At 27.5% G+C, this 19,369-nt stretch overlaps 2 protein-coding genes across 4 annotated transcripts; both read right to left on the reverse strand.

Annotated features, from left to right (window-relative positions):
• Positions 1-56: 56 nt before the first annotated feature.
• Positions 57-7,755, reverse strand: LOC113549462 (malate dehydrogenase, cytoplasmic-like). Of its 3 annotated transcripts, none has more exons than XM_026950783.1 (9): positions 6,989-7,740; positions 4,747-4,936; positions 3,756-3,825; positions 3,422-3,679; positions 1,811-2,012; positions 1,467-1,770; positions 1,208-1,397; positions 524-748; positions 57-457 (listed from the first exon to the last, which is right to left on the reverse strand). In XM_026950783.1, exons 1-9 carry the CDS (start codon positions 7,077-7,079, stop codon positions 350-352), a joined length of 1,638 nt encoding a protein of 545 aa, XP_026806584.1. In that variant the 5' UTR covers positions 7,080-7,740; the 3' UTR covers positions 57-349. The 3 variants fall into 3 exon arrangements, with proteins under 3 accessions (XP_026806584.1, XP_026806591.1, XP_026806599.1); XM_026950790.1 differs by having other exon boundaries at positions 69-457; positions 1,467-1,752; positions 6,989-7,735; XM_026950798.1 differs by lacking the exon at positions 57-457 and having other exon boundaries at positions 611-748; positions 1,208-1,302; positions 1,361-1,397; positions 6,989-7,755.
• A 3,144-nt stretch (positions 7,756-10,899) lies between these two features.
• On the reverse strand, positions 10,900-16,295 carry LOC113553306 (malate dehydrogenase, cytoplasmic). The gene is made up of 6 exons (XM_026956577.1): positions 15,971-16,295; positions 12,401-12,596; positions 12,045-12,330; positions 11,773-11,962; positions 11,381-11,605; positions 10,900-11,308 (listed from the first exon to the last, which is right to left on the reverse strand). Exons 1-6 carry the CDS (start codon positions 15,971-15,973, stop codon positions 11,210-11,212), a joined length of 999 nt encoding a protein of 332 aa, XP_026812378.1. The 5' UTR covers positions 15,974-16,295; the 3' UTR covers positions 10,900-11,209.
• Positions 16,296-19,369: the final 3,074 nt, after the last annotated feature.

Consider the following 19,369-nt stretch of genomic DNA (forward strand, 5'->3'; position numbering starts at 1 on the left):
ATAATATTAATTATTTCTGTTTAACCATTTTTAGATAATGATAATAAAATATTTAAAAATACGAATGTTAATATCAAAAATAGTACACTACTGATTGGTAGATCAAATTACAATCATTGTTTTTTGCTCTAGTATTTTCTCTCATATTTTTAGCAACTGATTTTTAAAACATCAAAATTAATAAAATTAAATGGTTTACATTGATACCAATATTATTGTAACCAAGGTGACAATTTACATTACTGCTTATGAGATAAGAAAATTATCCGAAAATGGTAAAAATCATATTTGTTGTTAAAAGTTATGTCTGAATACCTATAGCAGTCTATCCAGATTTTTGAGCCAAAAGTTATACACAACAAAGATTGCAAATTTCCAAAGCTTCTTCTTTTTCATGCAATAGTTCTTCAGTAGTCAAATCCAATTTTTTCTTTGCAAAATTAGTTATTTTTAAACCCTTTAAAAATTGTTTAATTAATTTTATTATATCCAAAATTAATTACATTTCTCGATATTGCTATACCTGCACAATTCTCCATTGTTTTTTATAAATAGTTACTGGCATAGAGTAAATCAAATCTTTGGGCACACCATATGAACCATCAGATATAACTCCCATTGAAACCCAGGTTCCATTCGAAGTTCCAAACCACCAATCATGCATGTGATCAACAGCTGCTTTAGCAGCAGACATAGCTGATGAATTCTTTTTAGCTTGGATGACAGCTGCCTCTCTACTTTGAATAATCTAAAATTGAACTAAATATTATTACTTATGTTATTATTAAAAATATTAAGATATTTTTTAACTTATTATCGGTGTTATTAAGTTTATGCATTTATAATATACTTTTTTGCTACATTGTTTTTACATAGGTCTAATATATTTAATGGTTGAAACAAATTACAAGTCCACCCATTAATGATTAAAATTGTAAAAAATAAAATAAAATTTTAAATAATGAATGGAGATTTAATTCTCATTGTTTATAAATTTTCTTTTGATTTTCTTACTACACAAATCTTTTTTTGGAATTAAATATCTTTTGTTTTGTTTATATTTTGTCTGTTTAAGCTTTTATAACCTCTGAGCCTTTGTAATGAATATACTAATGCATTTGATTTTAACTTATTTTATAATTCAAGTATTTACTTGAATTAAATAATAATAAGTATTAAATTACCAAAATGCAATATTTTTTTTTACCTTAATAAAATCTTTTTCAAGCCATTGTGTATCCTTTATGGTGTCATATACACTTTTTGAGCTGTCACGTAATTGTACTGATGCATTAAAAACATCTGGAAATTGAGTTGATGATTGATTACCCCAGATTGTAACATTTTTTATATTACTTACACTTAGTCTAAGATATATAGCAATAGCAGACTGGACTCTGCAATATTTATTTTAAATTAACAATTATATTATAATTTATTTGTGTAATATTTACTAAGTTATATACCGATTTTGAGCAAGTCTTGTCATTGCGGTAAAGTTTTTCTTGGGTATGGAAGGAGCGTGTAAAGAGCATATTAAAGCATTAGTGTTGGCTGAATTTCCAATCACTAAAACTTTAACATCTTTCTTTGCATATTTATCTAAAGCGCCACCTAGTAATTTGAAAATCTTCACATTAGATGACAGAAAGTCTTTTTTTTCTTTACTTCCACTATCTGGCATTGTGTCTAATAAGAAAGCAGCATCAACATCCTTAAATGCTTCTTCTAATTTAGTTGTTTTCACACAACCTAAATAAATGTAAATTTCTATTAACATTTTTATACATTACATTCAAACTTTTCAAACCTTTGACTAAAGGTAAAGCTAGATCTTCAATTTCCATGCATACACCTTCAAGAATTTCCATAGCAGATGGTATGTCTACAAGATGTAATATTACTTGTTGTTTAGTTCCAAAAACATCGCCATTAGCAATCTTGAATATCAAAGAGTAAGCAAGTTGACTAGCAGCATCTGTTACAACTACTCGAATTGGTCCATTATTAGCCTATTAAAAAATATTTATTACAAAATTAAAATTGTATGTAAAGTTTGGTATATTTAATGAAATAAGAAAATCTTTTTTAGATTTTTACCAATGACAAACTTTGAGAAGCCCTTAGTTAACACATACCTATATACTATATATCATGGGTCACCAAATGGCGGCCCGCAGACAAATAATAAATAACACATTTTACGACAATATTATATGTGTTATTATTGTAAATTATTATTTTTGTTAAATTGGTTTTTAAATAATGTAAATATGTACTTAGAATTCTGATGGCCCATGAAAGACTTTTAGATCTCTAATGTAGCCCTTCAAAAATATTAATTGGGGACCCCTGCTATATATATATATATATATTATAGTGTAAACTACATTGTGTAGTTTGTAGTTCTTACTTTACTACTTCATTTCAATATAGTAGCAATGTTAATAATTAAATTAAATATTGATCAAACCTATTGTATGCTCGGTCGCTTATACGGGGGCTTGGTGTATTTTAAGTTCCACTAATTATTAAGTAAAAAAAAAAAGCTTGGTGCCTCGACCATGTTCACAGCCCTAGTCAGGACAACACTGAATATAATGTAACATTAGATGCACAATGACATTATAGAATGTTTTCATTCTGAATAATTTTTAAATTGAAAAGGTTCTAACTAACGCTAAGTTTAATTTCCTAGATAATGATCTTCATTGAGATGGAATCTTTCCATTTTATTGATTAACTTACAAAACTCATTTTTAGCTTAAATTTATCTTGAAATCTTAATAATTATGTACTAAAAAGTTAAATCTATGGAATGACTCATATGTTAAAGGAATATCCTTTACCTCTTAAAGCTTTAACATATGAGTCATTCCTTAGATTTCCATTAGACATTAATATTATCTTGTTAAAATCTATAGTTGGGTGGTTAGGTGTTGTAGGTAGGTATACTATCTAATATCTATATTACGATAATATACTTATTTTGATGTATTGAATTGGAAATCATGATTAATCATAAAAATTAAAATAGCAAAACTTTTAAGATCACACTTGTATGATAAACATATCACTTATTTACTGTGTTTATTCATTTATTATATCAAATAACAATAGTGTTATATGACTTTCTAATTAATAATTTTTAAGTATTACAAGTAGGCAAATATTAATAGGGAATTATTGTTTTAAAAAATATTAAAATAATATAGCCAATATAGGTATGTAAAGATGTATAATCATTATATAGATATGAATTAAAATTAATTTTATAAAGATGTTAATTGATAGAAAATAATAATACATTATTTGAATAAAAATAAAATATATGCTTTTTGTACTAAGCAAAAATAAAATAAAATAGTAAGTGGATTTTTAAACTGTAGAATAAATAAAGGCATAAATATTTATACTATACTTTTGGTCTAATGAAGATTGAAAAATAACCAAAATATGTGATGACAGTTTCCACAGTTCCAGCTACAATTGCAATTGAATCAAAATAATGTTCTTCATAATAACGGTAAATCCAATTTAGTAAATACAATGCTTTGTAAGATCCTAGAGCAAATAAATAGTGTGAAATAAAGGATTCATCTTGACTTGTTCTTGGCACCATAAATAATTGTGGTACAATTGCAACTGATTCCAAATAAATACTGTATGTCCATACAATCTAGAATTCAAAATAATATAAGACATTTTGGACATAGATATAACTATAATTTTTATTTATACATCAAAAAACTAACCTCTACCACAGTATAGACATGTACAAAGACAAATGATAGCACCAGTGATGGTACAATCAAGTACACGATTCTAAAAACATATATTTTAGCTGACTTTAAGTAGTTATTAGAATAAATTAGTAGGAATACTATATAATTTTAGTAATTCATTGTGGGTATTTATTATGTATACTTCTATTATGTAGGTTAAAAGTAATTCGGAATATAGACTTGAAATTTGAATGTGTTTCAATCTTTTAAAAAAAAAAACAGTTTGCAGCCAGTACCTAACCAAATAATGTTCAGCAAAATTAATTTTGATTTTCAAATTTTAAGTTTAAATAATTAATTTAAATATACTGTATAAATAATATAAATAATATCATTGATCTTCCTCTTTTGATTTTTTTTCTATAATTTAACTTTTTATGAATTTTTCACCCTTTAGGCATACATATAAACTCTACAAGAAGCTCTTTACTCTGTGTCAGCTATCAGGCTCTGCTAAGTTTAATAACTTTCATAAATTTATTTTATATAAACTCAAAGTAACAAAAATTAACTAATCATAAGATATAAATAGTGCTATAGTTATTGCTGAGTTATTTGGTAAAAAATAATGTTAATTAGAGGGTAAATTAAATATATTATACTTATGCTTAGCTAAAAAAAAAAATAAAATGTTTCCTATGAGTTATCTCTATAGATATAATACCATTTGAAGTTATGTCACTGACTCGCTATAATTTTTAATCAATATAAAGAAATACAGTTAAACATAAAATAATATATATGCAAAGATATGTTACAGGTTTTGAGGTGTACTCAGTGTAAGCAATTCTATAATAATGAAGTTAAAATTTTCAAATTCCTTCCCTGTCACCACATAGAGTTAAGTTAGAAAATATTATTATTATTTTTTTTTAATGGAAACAATCAAATCAAATCTGATGTAAGGATAGAAAACTGTACTTTGACCTTAAACTTATTTAATTAATTAATAATTATTTACCTAAAGCGATCATTTTTGTGATCGTATGTTGACTTAAATGTATAAAACATCAAGTGTAAAGTTATGTATGATAATGTTAGGAACACTATTTTCATCAAACTATTGTACATAGACACAACATGTATAAATAAGTCTGTATATCTTGTTGTAAAAACAATTGCAAAAAGTATTTGAGTTTTTCTTGAAATACCTGTAAAAATGCATAATATTATAATTAGTATAGGTATAATTATTATTTTCAAGTCTTTAGCATGTGTATTGAGAATACTAGAGAGCCTTATTATTTTATCTATAATGGAAGATGAAACTTCTTAGGTATAAATATTTATTATTTAATAACTAACAATTTTAGACAAATAATTTATGAACACCGCCATAATTTATTTTTAAACTATTTAATATTAGTTTATATTTAGAACAAATATTATGTTTGATTAGTAAGAATTAAAAAATGCCATATTTCCAATAAAAACATTACAAATTTAAAAATTTAAAGTTATCCTATAAGAGGTACCTCCATCTTAATGTTGAAGAATACAATAATTAATATACAAAGGAACATTTTATTCTATGTAAATACAATATCAACATATATTAAACCTAACATTTAAATCTTTTTTATTCATAAATCATTACTCGCAAAGTCGTAAGTTTAATCTAAATAATATAAATATTAAATAAATAAATTGAAAATAAACTGTTTATGTTATGGGTAAACTATTTATTATTAACTATTTAGTTATCTATATTAGTTATTCATCAAACATATACTTAATGCATAATTCCAATTTCTATTATAACAATGAATTGAGAAATAATTCAAAATTTTAACTTTTGTTATTTTTCTAGTAAGTCGTTAAACATATTACCAACATAATTATAACAATATTTATATATATAATTATTTAATAATATGATACACATAAAAATTCTTCCTACATTTTAAGCGGCGTATAGAATAAATTATATGAATAAATATGGTATCTAACACTAACTCTAAGGCAGTGTTTGTCAAGTCTTTATAAAAAAGAATTCGCTCCGTTCTTTGTCCCTTAAAAAAAAATTCATTCCTTGGTCCTTAACAAAACAGACCGGTTCCTTTTTTAAAAATTTTTATTTAATCATCAATGTTTTTTTTCGTGTATATACACTTATACTTTATAGAAATAGTAATACTGATTAAATGAAAAAAAATATATATTCATATAATAACCAATTAAATAGCGTTGTAAGTTATTAATTTTTAAGTTTATTTTTTAATTATACATACCTAAAAGTACATCTTTTTATAAGTTACTATTTAGTTATTTTAGTTAAAGGCTATAATATAATAAATAATAATTACTGTAGTTTTTTCTTTTATTAATATTTTTTAAACAATACAAATTAATATTAAATAGCAATAGACATTAGACTGTAATATAATTTGGTTTTGTTTAAGAACTGTTTTTTCAAAAAACCCATCATTTAGTCTATATTTAACATTTAATGTCCATAATCGATAACTTAACAATCACTACCTAATATTGGCAAGACACTAAGAAAAAATGTATTTTAATTTCAGTTATTTAATATCTGTGTAAATTGAAACGCGAAAGAAATGAAAAATTTCGTTCTTTTTCATTGCAAAAAGAATTTGTTCAATTCCTTGTTCTTTTTCTATCAAATGGAATTCAAGGAGTTCAACGCGCCTTAAAATGGAATTCGTTCTTTCCAAACACTGCTCTAAGGGCACAAGTACCACGAATTGAGATATATCTCAATTCGTGGCCAGTACACAAGTAGTGCACAGTAGGTATTTGTAATTCGTGGTGATACACAATATATTTAGCAGGACAACTGACAAAGACAACAAATAACCAAGTAAGTAAATAACATATTATAATTATATTCTGTATGTGTCGAGCGAATAGTTTTCCTGGCAGCTAATAAAATAAAAACATAATTATTATTTTGTTCAGTCTATACTCTATAGTCATGCTATACAGGTTCGTGCCGTTCGTGGTACTTTCCCACCACTAACAAAATACAGAACGAAACACAATGAACGAATTATATAGGTATTGAAAACGAGGACACTGATAACAACGACGTCGGTCTGTCGCCTCGGCCCTCGATGGTATAATTATAATAATAATGCCGCATAATGCCAGAATACTTGTTTTTTTATACTTATTAATTGATCCTCACTCGGTTATTCCGTGATCATACGATCAATTGATATTTTGATATTGCAACTTACCAGCGCAAGATTGAGTTTTCCATATCACGACCGGTAACATTAGGATCGCGAGTAGGTGTATCATGTCGCCGCAGAGTCTGAACAGGTTCATGTTGGTTTAGGACTTTTACCATTGATCAGAACACCGGAAGAGCACGGATTGTGGAGGTACTAGACCAGGTCGACCGAGTGAAGATGACGATTGACGGCAATGTCGTATCAGCCGTCGACAGAGGAACCGATTTACCCCTGCAATATAAATACTATAACGAGTAACGCGCAACGCGACTACGCGAGTACACAACACATTATAACGAGTCAACGAGATTGCCGGCACCCAGACACACGACGCTATACCACCGCCAACACCTATAGTTAGTATTCGCCAATCGTCATTTACCAAACACAGCACTACGCCGTTACGTCAAATCGTCATGTACTCACGAGCAATTGAAAGAATAATAATATGATGTTTTGTCGTATAAATGACTTTATAAGTGCTAATTTAGTATTTGAACACACTTCAAAGTTCAACAATGGTGGTTATTGGTTTTAGTCTTCTTAACTAATCTCAACGTATAACTATATCTTACAACAGTGAACAGAATATTGAAATGTAGTAGGTATTTTTAATTTCGCCTAGGTATTAGGTATACTGTAATATACTAGTATAGTAGTATAGATACTTACATATACTATTTTGTATTAACTATACAATACATACTATAGATATATGGAGGTTTCCACCAAAAATGAACTTCACGTTTACCGCTAGTTATAAATTATAGAATTTTACCTATTCTAAGCCCAGTGGCGTGACTATAAATTTGGGTCCCCGGGGCAGTATCAAGTGTTGGCCCTTCATATATTTATATAATCAAAATTAAAAAAAAAAAAAACAGTCATTACTTATTTATAATACAGTTTATTTACGTTATATGTACAAAACTACAAAGTAGCTGTTCAAAGTTGTTTTTTACTAGCTTCCATCTCAGAAAATGTTTATATTAGTTCTTTAGTGTCCATTTGTCTGTTTTTTAATAATATGATAGGTATGTTTTGGCTGTGTTGAACTTTTTACCTGTCACGAGAATTTTAAAATGAAATTCAAATGTTTGTATATCATTTTAGATTCTGAACGGAGTGAGGAATTTATTGATTTTACAATGGTGTATATTTTTTTTATTTTTGTGCCTGTCGTCACGTTTTGGAATAGAAATAATGTTTTGATTTTTTACTTCAGCTCCTTTTTGAAAAGGAAAATTAATCTATTTGTTATTTTTTTTTTTTGGGGGGGGGGGAGGGGTCAAAAAAATGTCCAGTAATTTTCAAAAGCGCCAAGCAAAACCTTAAAAAAGTAACAAAAAACCGGGAATTTTTACGCATTATCAGTTTTTGACAAAATCGGATTTTTTATTTCACTGTTACTCAAAAATGAATCATTGTAAATACTTATATTACAAAATGTTTATGTTAGAGTAGTATATTTACTATTAAATTTTCAAAATATTTTGACTTTTAAAGCTTTTTGCAGACAATTGAAATTTTTTATTTTTGAAATGCCAATAAAAAAAATTTGGCTTTCCAAAAAATCTTTAAAATTTAATACAAGGTTTATTATAAGTTGTACTTATCGTAGTAAAAAAAAAAAATCATAAAACTTTAATCACAATTTTTGTTTATAAGCATTTAAAGTTCAAATGTTTACAAAATATGTCAAAATCGCAAAAATTAGCAAGGAATTTTGAAGTTGAAAATTCATAACATTTTTGTGATTTATACCTAAGGTTAAAAAAACCCAATACAAGATTTTTCATAAGTTTTCCTTCAAATAACTATAAAAAGGAACTCCAGCTTCAATATAGAAATAATTTTGTGAGCGTATGAAATTTAATTTTTTACGAAATCACGTAAAATAACAATATATTACAATTTAAATATAGGTAATAATATAATATATCCTACTAATTATCCTAGACTGATAAATTATCTCCGTTCAGAATCGTTTTTCGTATACAATGATACCTGTCATTGCATTCAAACAGTGATCTACTCCCCATCTCTACTAAACACTTTACAGCAGAGCAATATAATACCCACTTGCCCACGCTTTTTTTTAATACAAATTGTATTTATAAGAGTCGACGGGGGCCCTTCAAGTCCAGGGCCCCGAGGCATTGCCGTGCCTTGCCATCCCATAGTTACGCTACTGCCTAAGCCTAACCATCCGGGATGAGCTTACTAATGAAAAATTAGAGTTGTCTTCTGAACCACCTCCAGAATTTTCAAAAGTTGACCCATCGGAATTATTGGCTACCTAAACCATTAACAGGATCATATAAGTATAAGTCCCCTGCTAGTTTAAAGGGTAGACCCTCTAAATGGTCTAATACATTAGAGCCAGTGGTTAAATTGCTGGCGTTCTCATCGATGGCCATTGACCCAAATCCGATATCTGTTTATGTTGTTTAATGTTTATTTATAATTAAATTTCATATTGGAGACATTTAAAGGCGAAGGATTATCAAGTAATTTTTCTTTAAATTTAATATATACAATTCTTAATGTTCAACCCTTTAGGATAGCATATGAACGTCAAACTTTATAATATATATATAAAGTTAAAAACTTAATCAAGGATTATCAACCATCACATGTGTACTATACAAGACTAAAAAATAAAAACAACCTAAATGTTCTCCAGAGTTTTAATTTTGTAATCAAAGCACTATAATTATTAAAGGTGTTTTATTATTACGAGTACATAACATAAATGTTTTTTCTTTTATTAATTTTAATCAATATAAAAATAATGTAATTAATGTTCTATCTTAAATTTTTATTGTTTTGTATAATTGGTATAATTAATTTGTAATTTAATATTTTTTGCACTTCTTGTTATACCTACTTTAATAGAACTCAACTCATCCGCATTCAAGCTTTTTTGATTATAGGATGAGTTGCAACATTTGTTATTTATTATAATATTAATCTTATAATTTATGTTGTTGCAATAAACTTTTATTTATTATTATTATAATTGTTGCAAACCTGGTGTCTGCGAAACAGAACCAGACAAACTTTTAAGTCGAATCCTTAAAATCTAAGCTGGAGTTTATCATGGTTTTTATCGTTTTTGGACTTGAATTTATTTGTGGTTTGATTTTGACCTGCATATTGATGCTGCACGAGGATGGCAACATAAAAAAAGCACTTATTAAGCTAAAATATCGATTTAAAATATTTAGATAATATGAAAAAACCAACTTTATCAGTAGAATGCACAGAAATAAGACTGAATATTATTATTACATACAATTTATATGATTTATATTTATTATAAAAATAGTTGATACCGATTCACACTTTGCAGTAAAAACGTTGAGAGTAATAACTACTGATATATTAACTGATGGGAATTTTCAATTTTGTTGTTAAATTTGAGAGTATTATTATTAAACTATTAAATTAAAAATTAGGTAAAACCACCGTGAGGATTAGTGTACGCTGATAAGACTACACCATACAAAATGAGTCAAACAAGTAACATATAAAAATGAACAATTTTATCATAAGAAAAATTCAACAGTATAGATAAAAGATGATTAAAAATGTTTTGTAAATTATAAATTAAATTTTGTATTTTTTAAATACATGCAAAATTAAGAAAAACCCATGTAATTATATTTACACGTGATTGATATACGAATATCTATGTACATGTATATTTTTAATACCTGTAAGATATCATAAGCCCTAATACAAATATAACCTTGGTAACATTAATTATACTATATAACCATTTATTATTGTTTCAATATTCAGTAGTACTAATTAAAAATAATTTTTATATAGTATTACACACTTAGTAAATTATTTTATAGAATTAGTCTACAAATTTTTATTAGGTAAAAATTAAATAAACAATTAACTTATATCCGGGCACCTTATATATTTCTTTTATGTTATAATAAAAATAAAAATTCCATTACCATAATTGTTATAAATACTATGATACATACTAAATACATTTAGAGGTAGTAACATTTAAATTAATTAAAGAATGCATACATTTTTGGGAATGAATGTAGCATTGTAAGATCTTTAAGTATGACTGATGAATGACAATCTTGAGATTGGGATAACCCCCAAACCTCGTGTATAATCACTAGTAAAAAAAAAAATCGTGCCTCGGATACAGCAGCAGATTCAGAGCTTACAGTTGGTTGGGGGTAACACATGTCAAGCATTACAAACAGCCATAGCCTCTTCTTTTTCTTCGAGTAGTTCTTTAGCTGTCAAATCCAGTTTGCCCTTTGCAAAGTCGGTTATTTTCAAACCCTATACAGTATGAATAATATTGTAGTAATAAGTCAAATTCAAAATAATTAAGTTTCTTTTATAAAACTATACCTGAACAATTTTCCATTGCTTATTTGAAATGGATACTGGCAAAGAATAAATTAAATCTTTTGGCACACCATATGAACCATCGGAGATAACTCCCATCGAAACCCAAGAACCGTCAGAAGTTCCAGACCACCAGTCACGCATGTGATCAACTGCTGCTTTAGCAGCTGACATAGCTGATGACATCTTTCTGGCTTGAATCACAGCAGCTCCTCTAGTTTGAATAGTCTAAAATTAAATTAATTATAAGTTTGTACTTATTATTTAATATTTTAATGTTCCTATAAAATAGTTTTATATGCATATATTTGTTCATGTTATTTTAGAGCAATACTTAACACCATGACATGGTATTATATGTAATAACAGTTATTCAGTATAGCATAATTTCTTACCTTAATGAAATCACTTTCAAGCCATTGTGAATCATTTATGCTATCATAAACACTTTTTGAGCTGCCAGACGATGTAACTGATGCATTAAATACATCTGGGAATTGAGTTGATGAATGATTACCCCAGATTGTAACGTTCTTGACATTGCTTACACATAGTCCAAGACGTTTAGCAATAGCTGATTGAGCTCTATATTTTTAATTTTAAAATAAATATATTATTTTAGGTGTAAATATGCAACTATTAACTATTTAAATTATATTATTTATACCTGTTTTGATCAAGTCTAGTCATAGCAGTGAAGTTTTCTTTAGGTATGGAAGGAGCATAAAATGAGCATATTAAAGCATTAGTGTTTGCTGGATTTCCAACAACCAAAACTTTAACATCTTTTTTAGCGTATTTGTTCAAAGCTTCACCTTGTACTTTAAATATCTTTACATTAGCTGATAGCAAATCTTTTCTTTCCATTCCTTCTCTTCTTGGCATTGCACCCACCAAGAAAGCAGCATCAACATCTTTAAATGCTACTTCTGGTTCAGTTGTTTTTACATAGCCTAAACATAAGATTGAATTATTAGCAAAATTAAATTCTACCAATAATATATTTAAAATAAATTATCTGACCTTTGACCAGGGGTAAAGCAAGATCATCAATTTCCATGCAAACACCTTCAAGAACGCCCATAGCAGGAGGGATATCTAAGAGGTGTAAAATTACTGATTGTTCTTTTCCAAATACATCACCATTGGCAATCATAGATATCAATGAATATGCTATCTGACCAGCAGCGCCAGTTACTACTACACGGATTGGTTCAGCCTAAAAAAAGTAAAATAAAAATTACCATACAGTTAAATTTTTAAAATAAATAAGCATTTAAGGTTTTTTTTTTTAATTCTTCCTTATTGTTTAAAAGAAATAGGAAAAAACAGGTATATTTATGTAACACTAGTTATTGACAATTTTGTTCAAAAATGAATTACTATAAATACTTGAAATTTATACTAAATATTCAAATTAACATTTTAAAGCTTTTGTATAAGTATGACAAGATATTTGTTTTAGAACAATAAAAGCTTAAAAATTTGATACAAGATAACGCATAATATTTGTTGTTCTTACTGGAATTATAAAAATAAAAAAATAAGTGATCATAACTTTTTATAATGAGTATTAAAAGTTAAAATTTATATAAAATTAGATGCTAATAAATGTAAAATACCAATTTTGTTGTAACTTGTAATTCAAAAAATATTAACCATAGTAACTTGAATTTACTAATAAAATTTCAAAATATTTAGAGTAATTTAAGCTATTTATACCTAGAAGTTAAAACTTATTCCATGTCATTCTTCTATACCTCAATATAAACATTAAAGTTAATATTAATAATAAAATTGAATATGATATTATAATTATTATTACCTATATAATAAATGTAATGTTTTTGAAAAAATACCTAACCATATTTTACTAATAGAAAAATAAATTAGGCATACAATATTAATAGAAGTAGAGGGTGGTATACTGACAGTTCAGAATCATTTATTATATTATGCAACCTACTTATTGGTGAGATATTTATCTTCTATTCAACAGATATTTTTGAATTTTATTTTTACTTACTATAAAAAATAGTTTAATATATTCATAAAATTAGAATAGAATAGTAGAGTATTTTAATATTATATAAATAAGTATATACAAAGATCATATTTTAATTTCCTTAATGGTGTTCATTTTGTCCAATCAAATAAAATAAGAGGAAATAAATTATACAATTTCAAGTTTATAATATTGTGAATTTTAATTTATTCTAGAAAACATCTAACAAAGTATATAACTATATAAGTTGTTTTTAAAATAAATCTGGTTCAACTGGTTAAGAAAAAACATATTGTAAGTTTAGAATGTCAAATGGCAAATTTTAGAATAGGTAACCTTGTATAATTGTCAAATATAATAATATAAATTAAAATTAATTGTTATTGAAAATAAATGGTAGAGAATATTATAAATGATAAAAATTGTTTATGTCAAATATGATAAAAGTTAAACATAGAATAAATCAAACTACTTAATACTATTATTTAATTCAGATAACGTTTTATCAGTACCTATATTATTACCACTTAAGTGTATTTAAAACATGTAATTCAAAAAGATAACAAACAGTATTTTAAATTAAAATGCAATTAAATGAAGTAGGTATTATAGATTTAAAAAAAAGTATTCATAAGTTCATTCTTTTCAGATTAATATTTATAATTTTTATACAAATTAAAACAATATAATACACAGAAAAAACAAAATTATAAATATTAGTATGAATAGTTAAATAATAAAAATGTTAGTAAATTTTAACAACTAAGATATAGAGCAAAATATAATTTTAAATATATTAAACTAAATTACATAACATGGCATCTATTAATTTTTTACGAATACAACAAGAAAAGGATATTTTATAATTGACTTGAAATAGGTACTTAAAAAAAATGATGTTATCTTTATATAACATACAAAGGTTAATTGATTAAATAGTATTTCAACTTGTATAGATTATTATAATTATTTTGAAAAAAAACTTCAGCAGATAGTTTGTATATTCAAATTTGGTGAAACAATGTTAAAAATTTATTTTTATTTTATACCTAAACAATTTACAAAAACTATGATTAAATGTTAGTTTGGTAGTTGCATAAGTAATATATTTTAATTCAACTAGTTTTTTTCTTAAAATTCCTGAAATGTTTGAACATTTTAACTATGAAAAACATTTAAACACAAGATGTTTAAAGTGGGAACTTAAATGTTATGGCATCATTAATTGCATTTAATTTATCCTAATGTCTATCCTTCATTTTTCGAGAGAATGTGGTTCTGTTTTACACATAAACCACAACATGTCATACCTCTCTTAAATCCCCCCACTACTTAACTGCAGTTGCACTAGCAAAGTAACCACATTTTCTTACCGAATGGCATATATTTTATGAACTGTCAGCTGATCAAAACATATTCAGGTGTAAACTGTCTATAGGGATACAGTGATGGTACAACACCCCACACTCTTTTTATACTTTGCTCTAATATATCTATGAATCATAGAAGGTAAATATATACCATGGCCCATGGGCAGTAATCACAATTTTCTTACTAGTGAAAAGTATTGAAAATAATCTATACAAATATTAAATAAAAAAATAAATATTTAATAATAGTTAATTTTAATGATTTCATGAGTAGAAAGAGTAGATTATTGCAACAATAAGCATGGAATATAACAATAATAAGGATAATTAAATGGTAGGACATTTGGAATTATTTTATACATTTTTTTAAACAATTACATAATATTTAAATATATTCTTACTAATAGACCTGTCTTTTTGTTTTAGATTTAAGATATGTATTGTATAGACGTTTCATAACAACGCACAAATTTATAATGATGGGGAGTTGTATATTAATGTTCAAACTACATAAAAAATTAAATGAGGTTTATTTTTATTTTATTTGTAAAATTTTCCTTTACTTTCTTCTGTTAAATATAAATATTGAAATTTTATGGGACCCAAAAACTTCCTGAATTCCTAATATTGCTCTTCGGATATCGATACTGTATACACTATAATACTATAAAATAATAAAAAATGTTACATTATTTATTCAAGGGAATCTCTAATATATTTTTTTAATCATGGTGACGTGTGAATCAAAAAAGTTTAGGACTGCTACCCCAGACATTATGGTTCTTGACACAAGTGCACATAAAACAAACAGTTTTTCAAAATAGTCCAGGTCGGTATATATTAAAAATAGGTATAATGTCTAATTGATTTGAATATTGCATGATTTCCAATCCAAGTATTCAACTATAGTTAGAATAAATAAAACAGAGTCGTTTTGGAGTTTAGACGGATGCTGGACAGGATGACAACATTGAAGATGGTCTAGGCGGAGAACCTGGCTATATGATGAGTTGTTGGTCAGTTGTCTACTTATATAATGTCCCGTAACATCGCCCACAGACGTCTCCACAAAAGCGTAGACGTCTTGAAGGGCACAGAGGTCACGGGTAAAATAGCAATTATTGCGAGAGCAGAAATCGTCGACCGTTCTCATTCGAAAAAATCCGGGTTACGATTTATAGTTGCGGGAAAAAAATAACCGACGGTCGTGGTACTCACCATCGTCGAAGTCGTCGTTTTGGGGCGCGTCCTCGTGAAGTCTTGTCAACGGGTACAGCAATTCGACTGCCGGCGGTTGATATCTACTCGGGAATGACGTTCGATTGACTGCCGGCGCGGTCACGGAATGATATCTCGAATGCACGACCGTTGGATGCCGTATGAAGAGGAGAGTATTGAGCTACGAGATGACCTCGGCGGGGAACGCGTTTAGCGTAATGTTATTATAATGCGTGTAAAGGTGTAAAAGTTAAAAACGGCGATAATCGGAGCGAGGAGTACTTGCGTGCATGGGGTCAGCTGAGGAAAAAAATAAAATAAAAATTGTTATTTGTTAATTTGTTATTCCAATATCCAATTATTGTTGTAACGAGCCGTTATCAAACGCTGCGCGCGCACGCAAGCGGCGAGCTGCAGTGCCACACACGCGGTGGCGGTGCTGGCCGGTGCACACTGCACACACACGCACGACACCACGTCACACGGTCGTCGAGAAACGAGAATCGAGATTATCGCTAGAGACGACCAACGAAACTTTGCATTATTATTGTTTATCGAACATCGACAGTCGATCTGTCGTGCCAATGTCGTTGCTATGTTGTAAATTTGTAATCCGTTCAGTTCACTTTGGCACTCGGCGACCGTTAGGATTTTTGAAAGAAAAGGGGTCCGAAAATTATAGTTAAATATAATTTAACCACGAGCATAGCAATATGAACTGGACTGGTTAAAATAACTTTTATTAATAAGTTTATGTTCAAAAACTACTATCTATACAAATACAATTTAGTTTTTCTTGATTAGCCACTAGTCGTCAGCTTAATTTACTGTTTTTGGTAGGTACGTTCTACGTTCTACGCAGTGGCGTGCTCAGCTTTTTTGAAAGGGCGGATATTCATTTTTGACTTGTCAGTTGTCACAGGCTAAATTTTTTTTTCATGTAGGTAATATATTATTACAAAAAAATCCATCGGAGGGATATGACACCCTGAACCCCCCTCCCCTGTGAGCACGCCACTAGTTCTACGAGTGCATGATTATGTTTTCTTTAGTAGGTACTTACCCGCTTTACACAATGTAGAAAAAACAACTTCATTACAGTCTTAGTAAAAGCATCATTGCGCAAATCCCGAGCTGGACCCTACTCATCAAGAATTTTCGCATAGATAGGTAAAATAAACGTAGGCATCTATAAAAGGTTGTTTTATATTTATTTAAATTTTATTAGTATATAATTTACTGTACATAAGTATAACATTTATACTAATTAGTTATAAGTTTATAAATTATAAATATGATAAATTTTAATACTTACTGTTTATTAAAAATTTGTACGAAAGGGCTCGTTTCAAATTCAAAGTAATAATCATCAATCTCTGCGAGTAAGCAATGAAAAGAGTGCTGAAGACCGTGACGAAATCACTCGAGTTTTAGGTAAACACGAAACGTTAACACCTACAATAATCGTTTGTCATGTAAATTAACGTCTGACTTATTAGTTATTGGCCGTGTACGGACTAACATGAAAATATTAGATAATATTATGTATATTCTTAATATCCGTGTAGTCTTTTGGCTATTATATCTACTAAAAATATTTTGTTTTACTTATTACTTTTGTAAAACAAACCAAAATCAGCATTGTAGAATATCACAATATAATTATATAGTATAATAGTATATTAGGTATACTTGAACACAGAGATACAAACCTAATTCGGTAGATGTTTTTAACTTTTTTTTTATTTTCTCTCTTAATTTAAATATGAGGTGTACATTTTTGTCACCTACCCTTCAAATCAATGAATACAAGATTTTAAAGTACCTACTTACCTATTGAATAAAATGCAACCATGTGGGATGAAAATTTGAAATTATATGTCTAACGGGATTAATTAAAAACCTAATGCCTTACTAAGCTGCGGCAATTGCGTATTTAGCGTGTAATGTGTAACTGTATACATCTATTACGTCTATATTATAATATACCTATTAATTATTATAATACTTTATAGACTAGGACAAATTGGTTATAGGTATGATTATAATATAAATTATAATTTACAATGTAGGTGTATAATATTAAATAATATTAATATAGGTAGTAGGTATTTATATTTATTTCTAACATCGGTAGGTACCATCTGTATGTACATTCTACATACTTCAATACTTGGGATATATTTACACGATATTTTAAATAAATTGAATAAAGAATTAGTCTTTTATAGGTTAAATAGCTAGGTTTTAGGTAGGTACCTTTTTACACAGTAGGCAGTTGCCAGTTGGTGCCTACTTCTTTTACGTTTTATATTATTATAGCAAATATTTATTATCTATCTATTTATTATAACTTATATGTCGTACATATGTATATTAATTTTTTAGAATATTTATGGTTATGATATTTAAGTACCACCTAGGTGCCTACGATAATTTTCTTGTTGAATTAATTCATTATTTACACATAGATAAGAGATACCTACATAAATGACGTAAAACACATTAATCAAACATAGAAACATAAATAAAACAAAATGAGCAATATAAATAAAAAATCTACACATTAATATAACATGTGTACTTATATAACAAATAACAATACGTATACCTAAGTACTGGTACGAGTATATTCGTATATACCTATGTAGATTATAGGTACAATTGTACGAATAGGTACCGTTATTACCTAACGACTGTATTTACATTTAGGTCTTAGGTGTCATACTGGCACACAGCCACGTGTTATAGAAATTAGTGATGGAAATTAGTTTAAAATCGATTTTACAACTAAAAATGCTTTATTCCAATGACCACCTGGTACCTATTTCAGTAATCTGCAGTACGATACTGTTGATTGCGTTTGTGTTATCTTCATCTTATTGACGTATGTATAACACGGACAATCCATTTTACTCAGTTATTTTTTATAATAGAGTGAATTGTTCTATTATTAGATGTAATAATAAGATTATTCCCAGTTTCTCAAGAAAGTTTTTTTTTGATATTTTAATTTTGAATCAAGTTATGATCATTAAAAAAAATGTATATTTTTTGTAAACGTTAAAATTCATAAAATATACATAAGACATACAAATAAATAATACTAATCAAAAAGTGATATACTGTTGTCTGATACTGTATGTCTGTATATGTTGAGAGGTGAATTGAGATTAACAATTTGCATACTGTATTTTAAGTTCAACGTCAACAATCTTTATTCGTATATTATATAATCAGTTTATTAATCAAGTATATCTGGAGCGTTATGCTATATAAATATGGATATCAACCATTTAAAAAAAAATATGAGAAAAGTAGAGGCGTTTGGTGCTATAAAAGAATCAAAAACACAAGCTAGATTGATATGGTCATTAATGAAGATGTATTGGATCAGGT

This window comes from Rhopalosiphum maidis, chromosome 4 (assembly GCF_003676215.2).
Source record: "Rhopalosiphum maidis isolate BTI-1 chromosome 4, ASM367621v3, whole genome shotgun sequence".
In the NCBI taxonomy this organism is placed as follows: Eukaryota; Metazoa; Arthropoda; class Insecta; order Hemiptera; family Aphididae; genus Rhopalosiphum; species Rhopalosiphum maidis.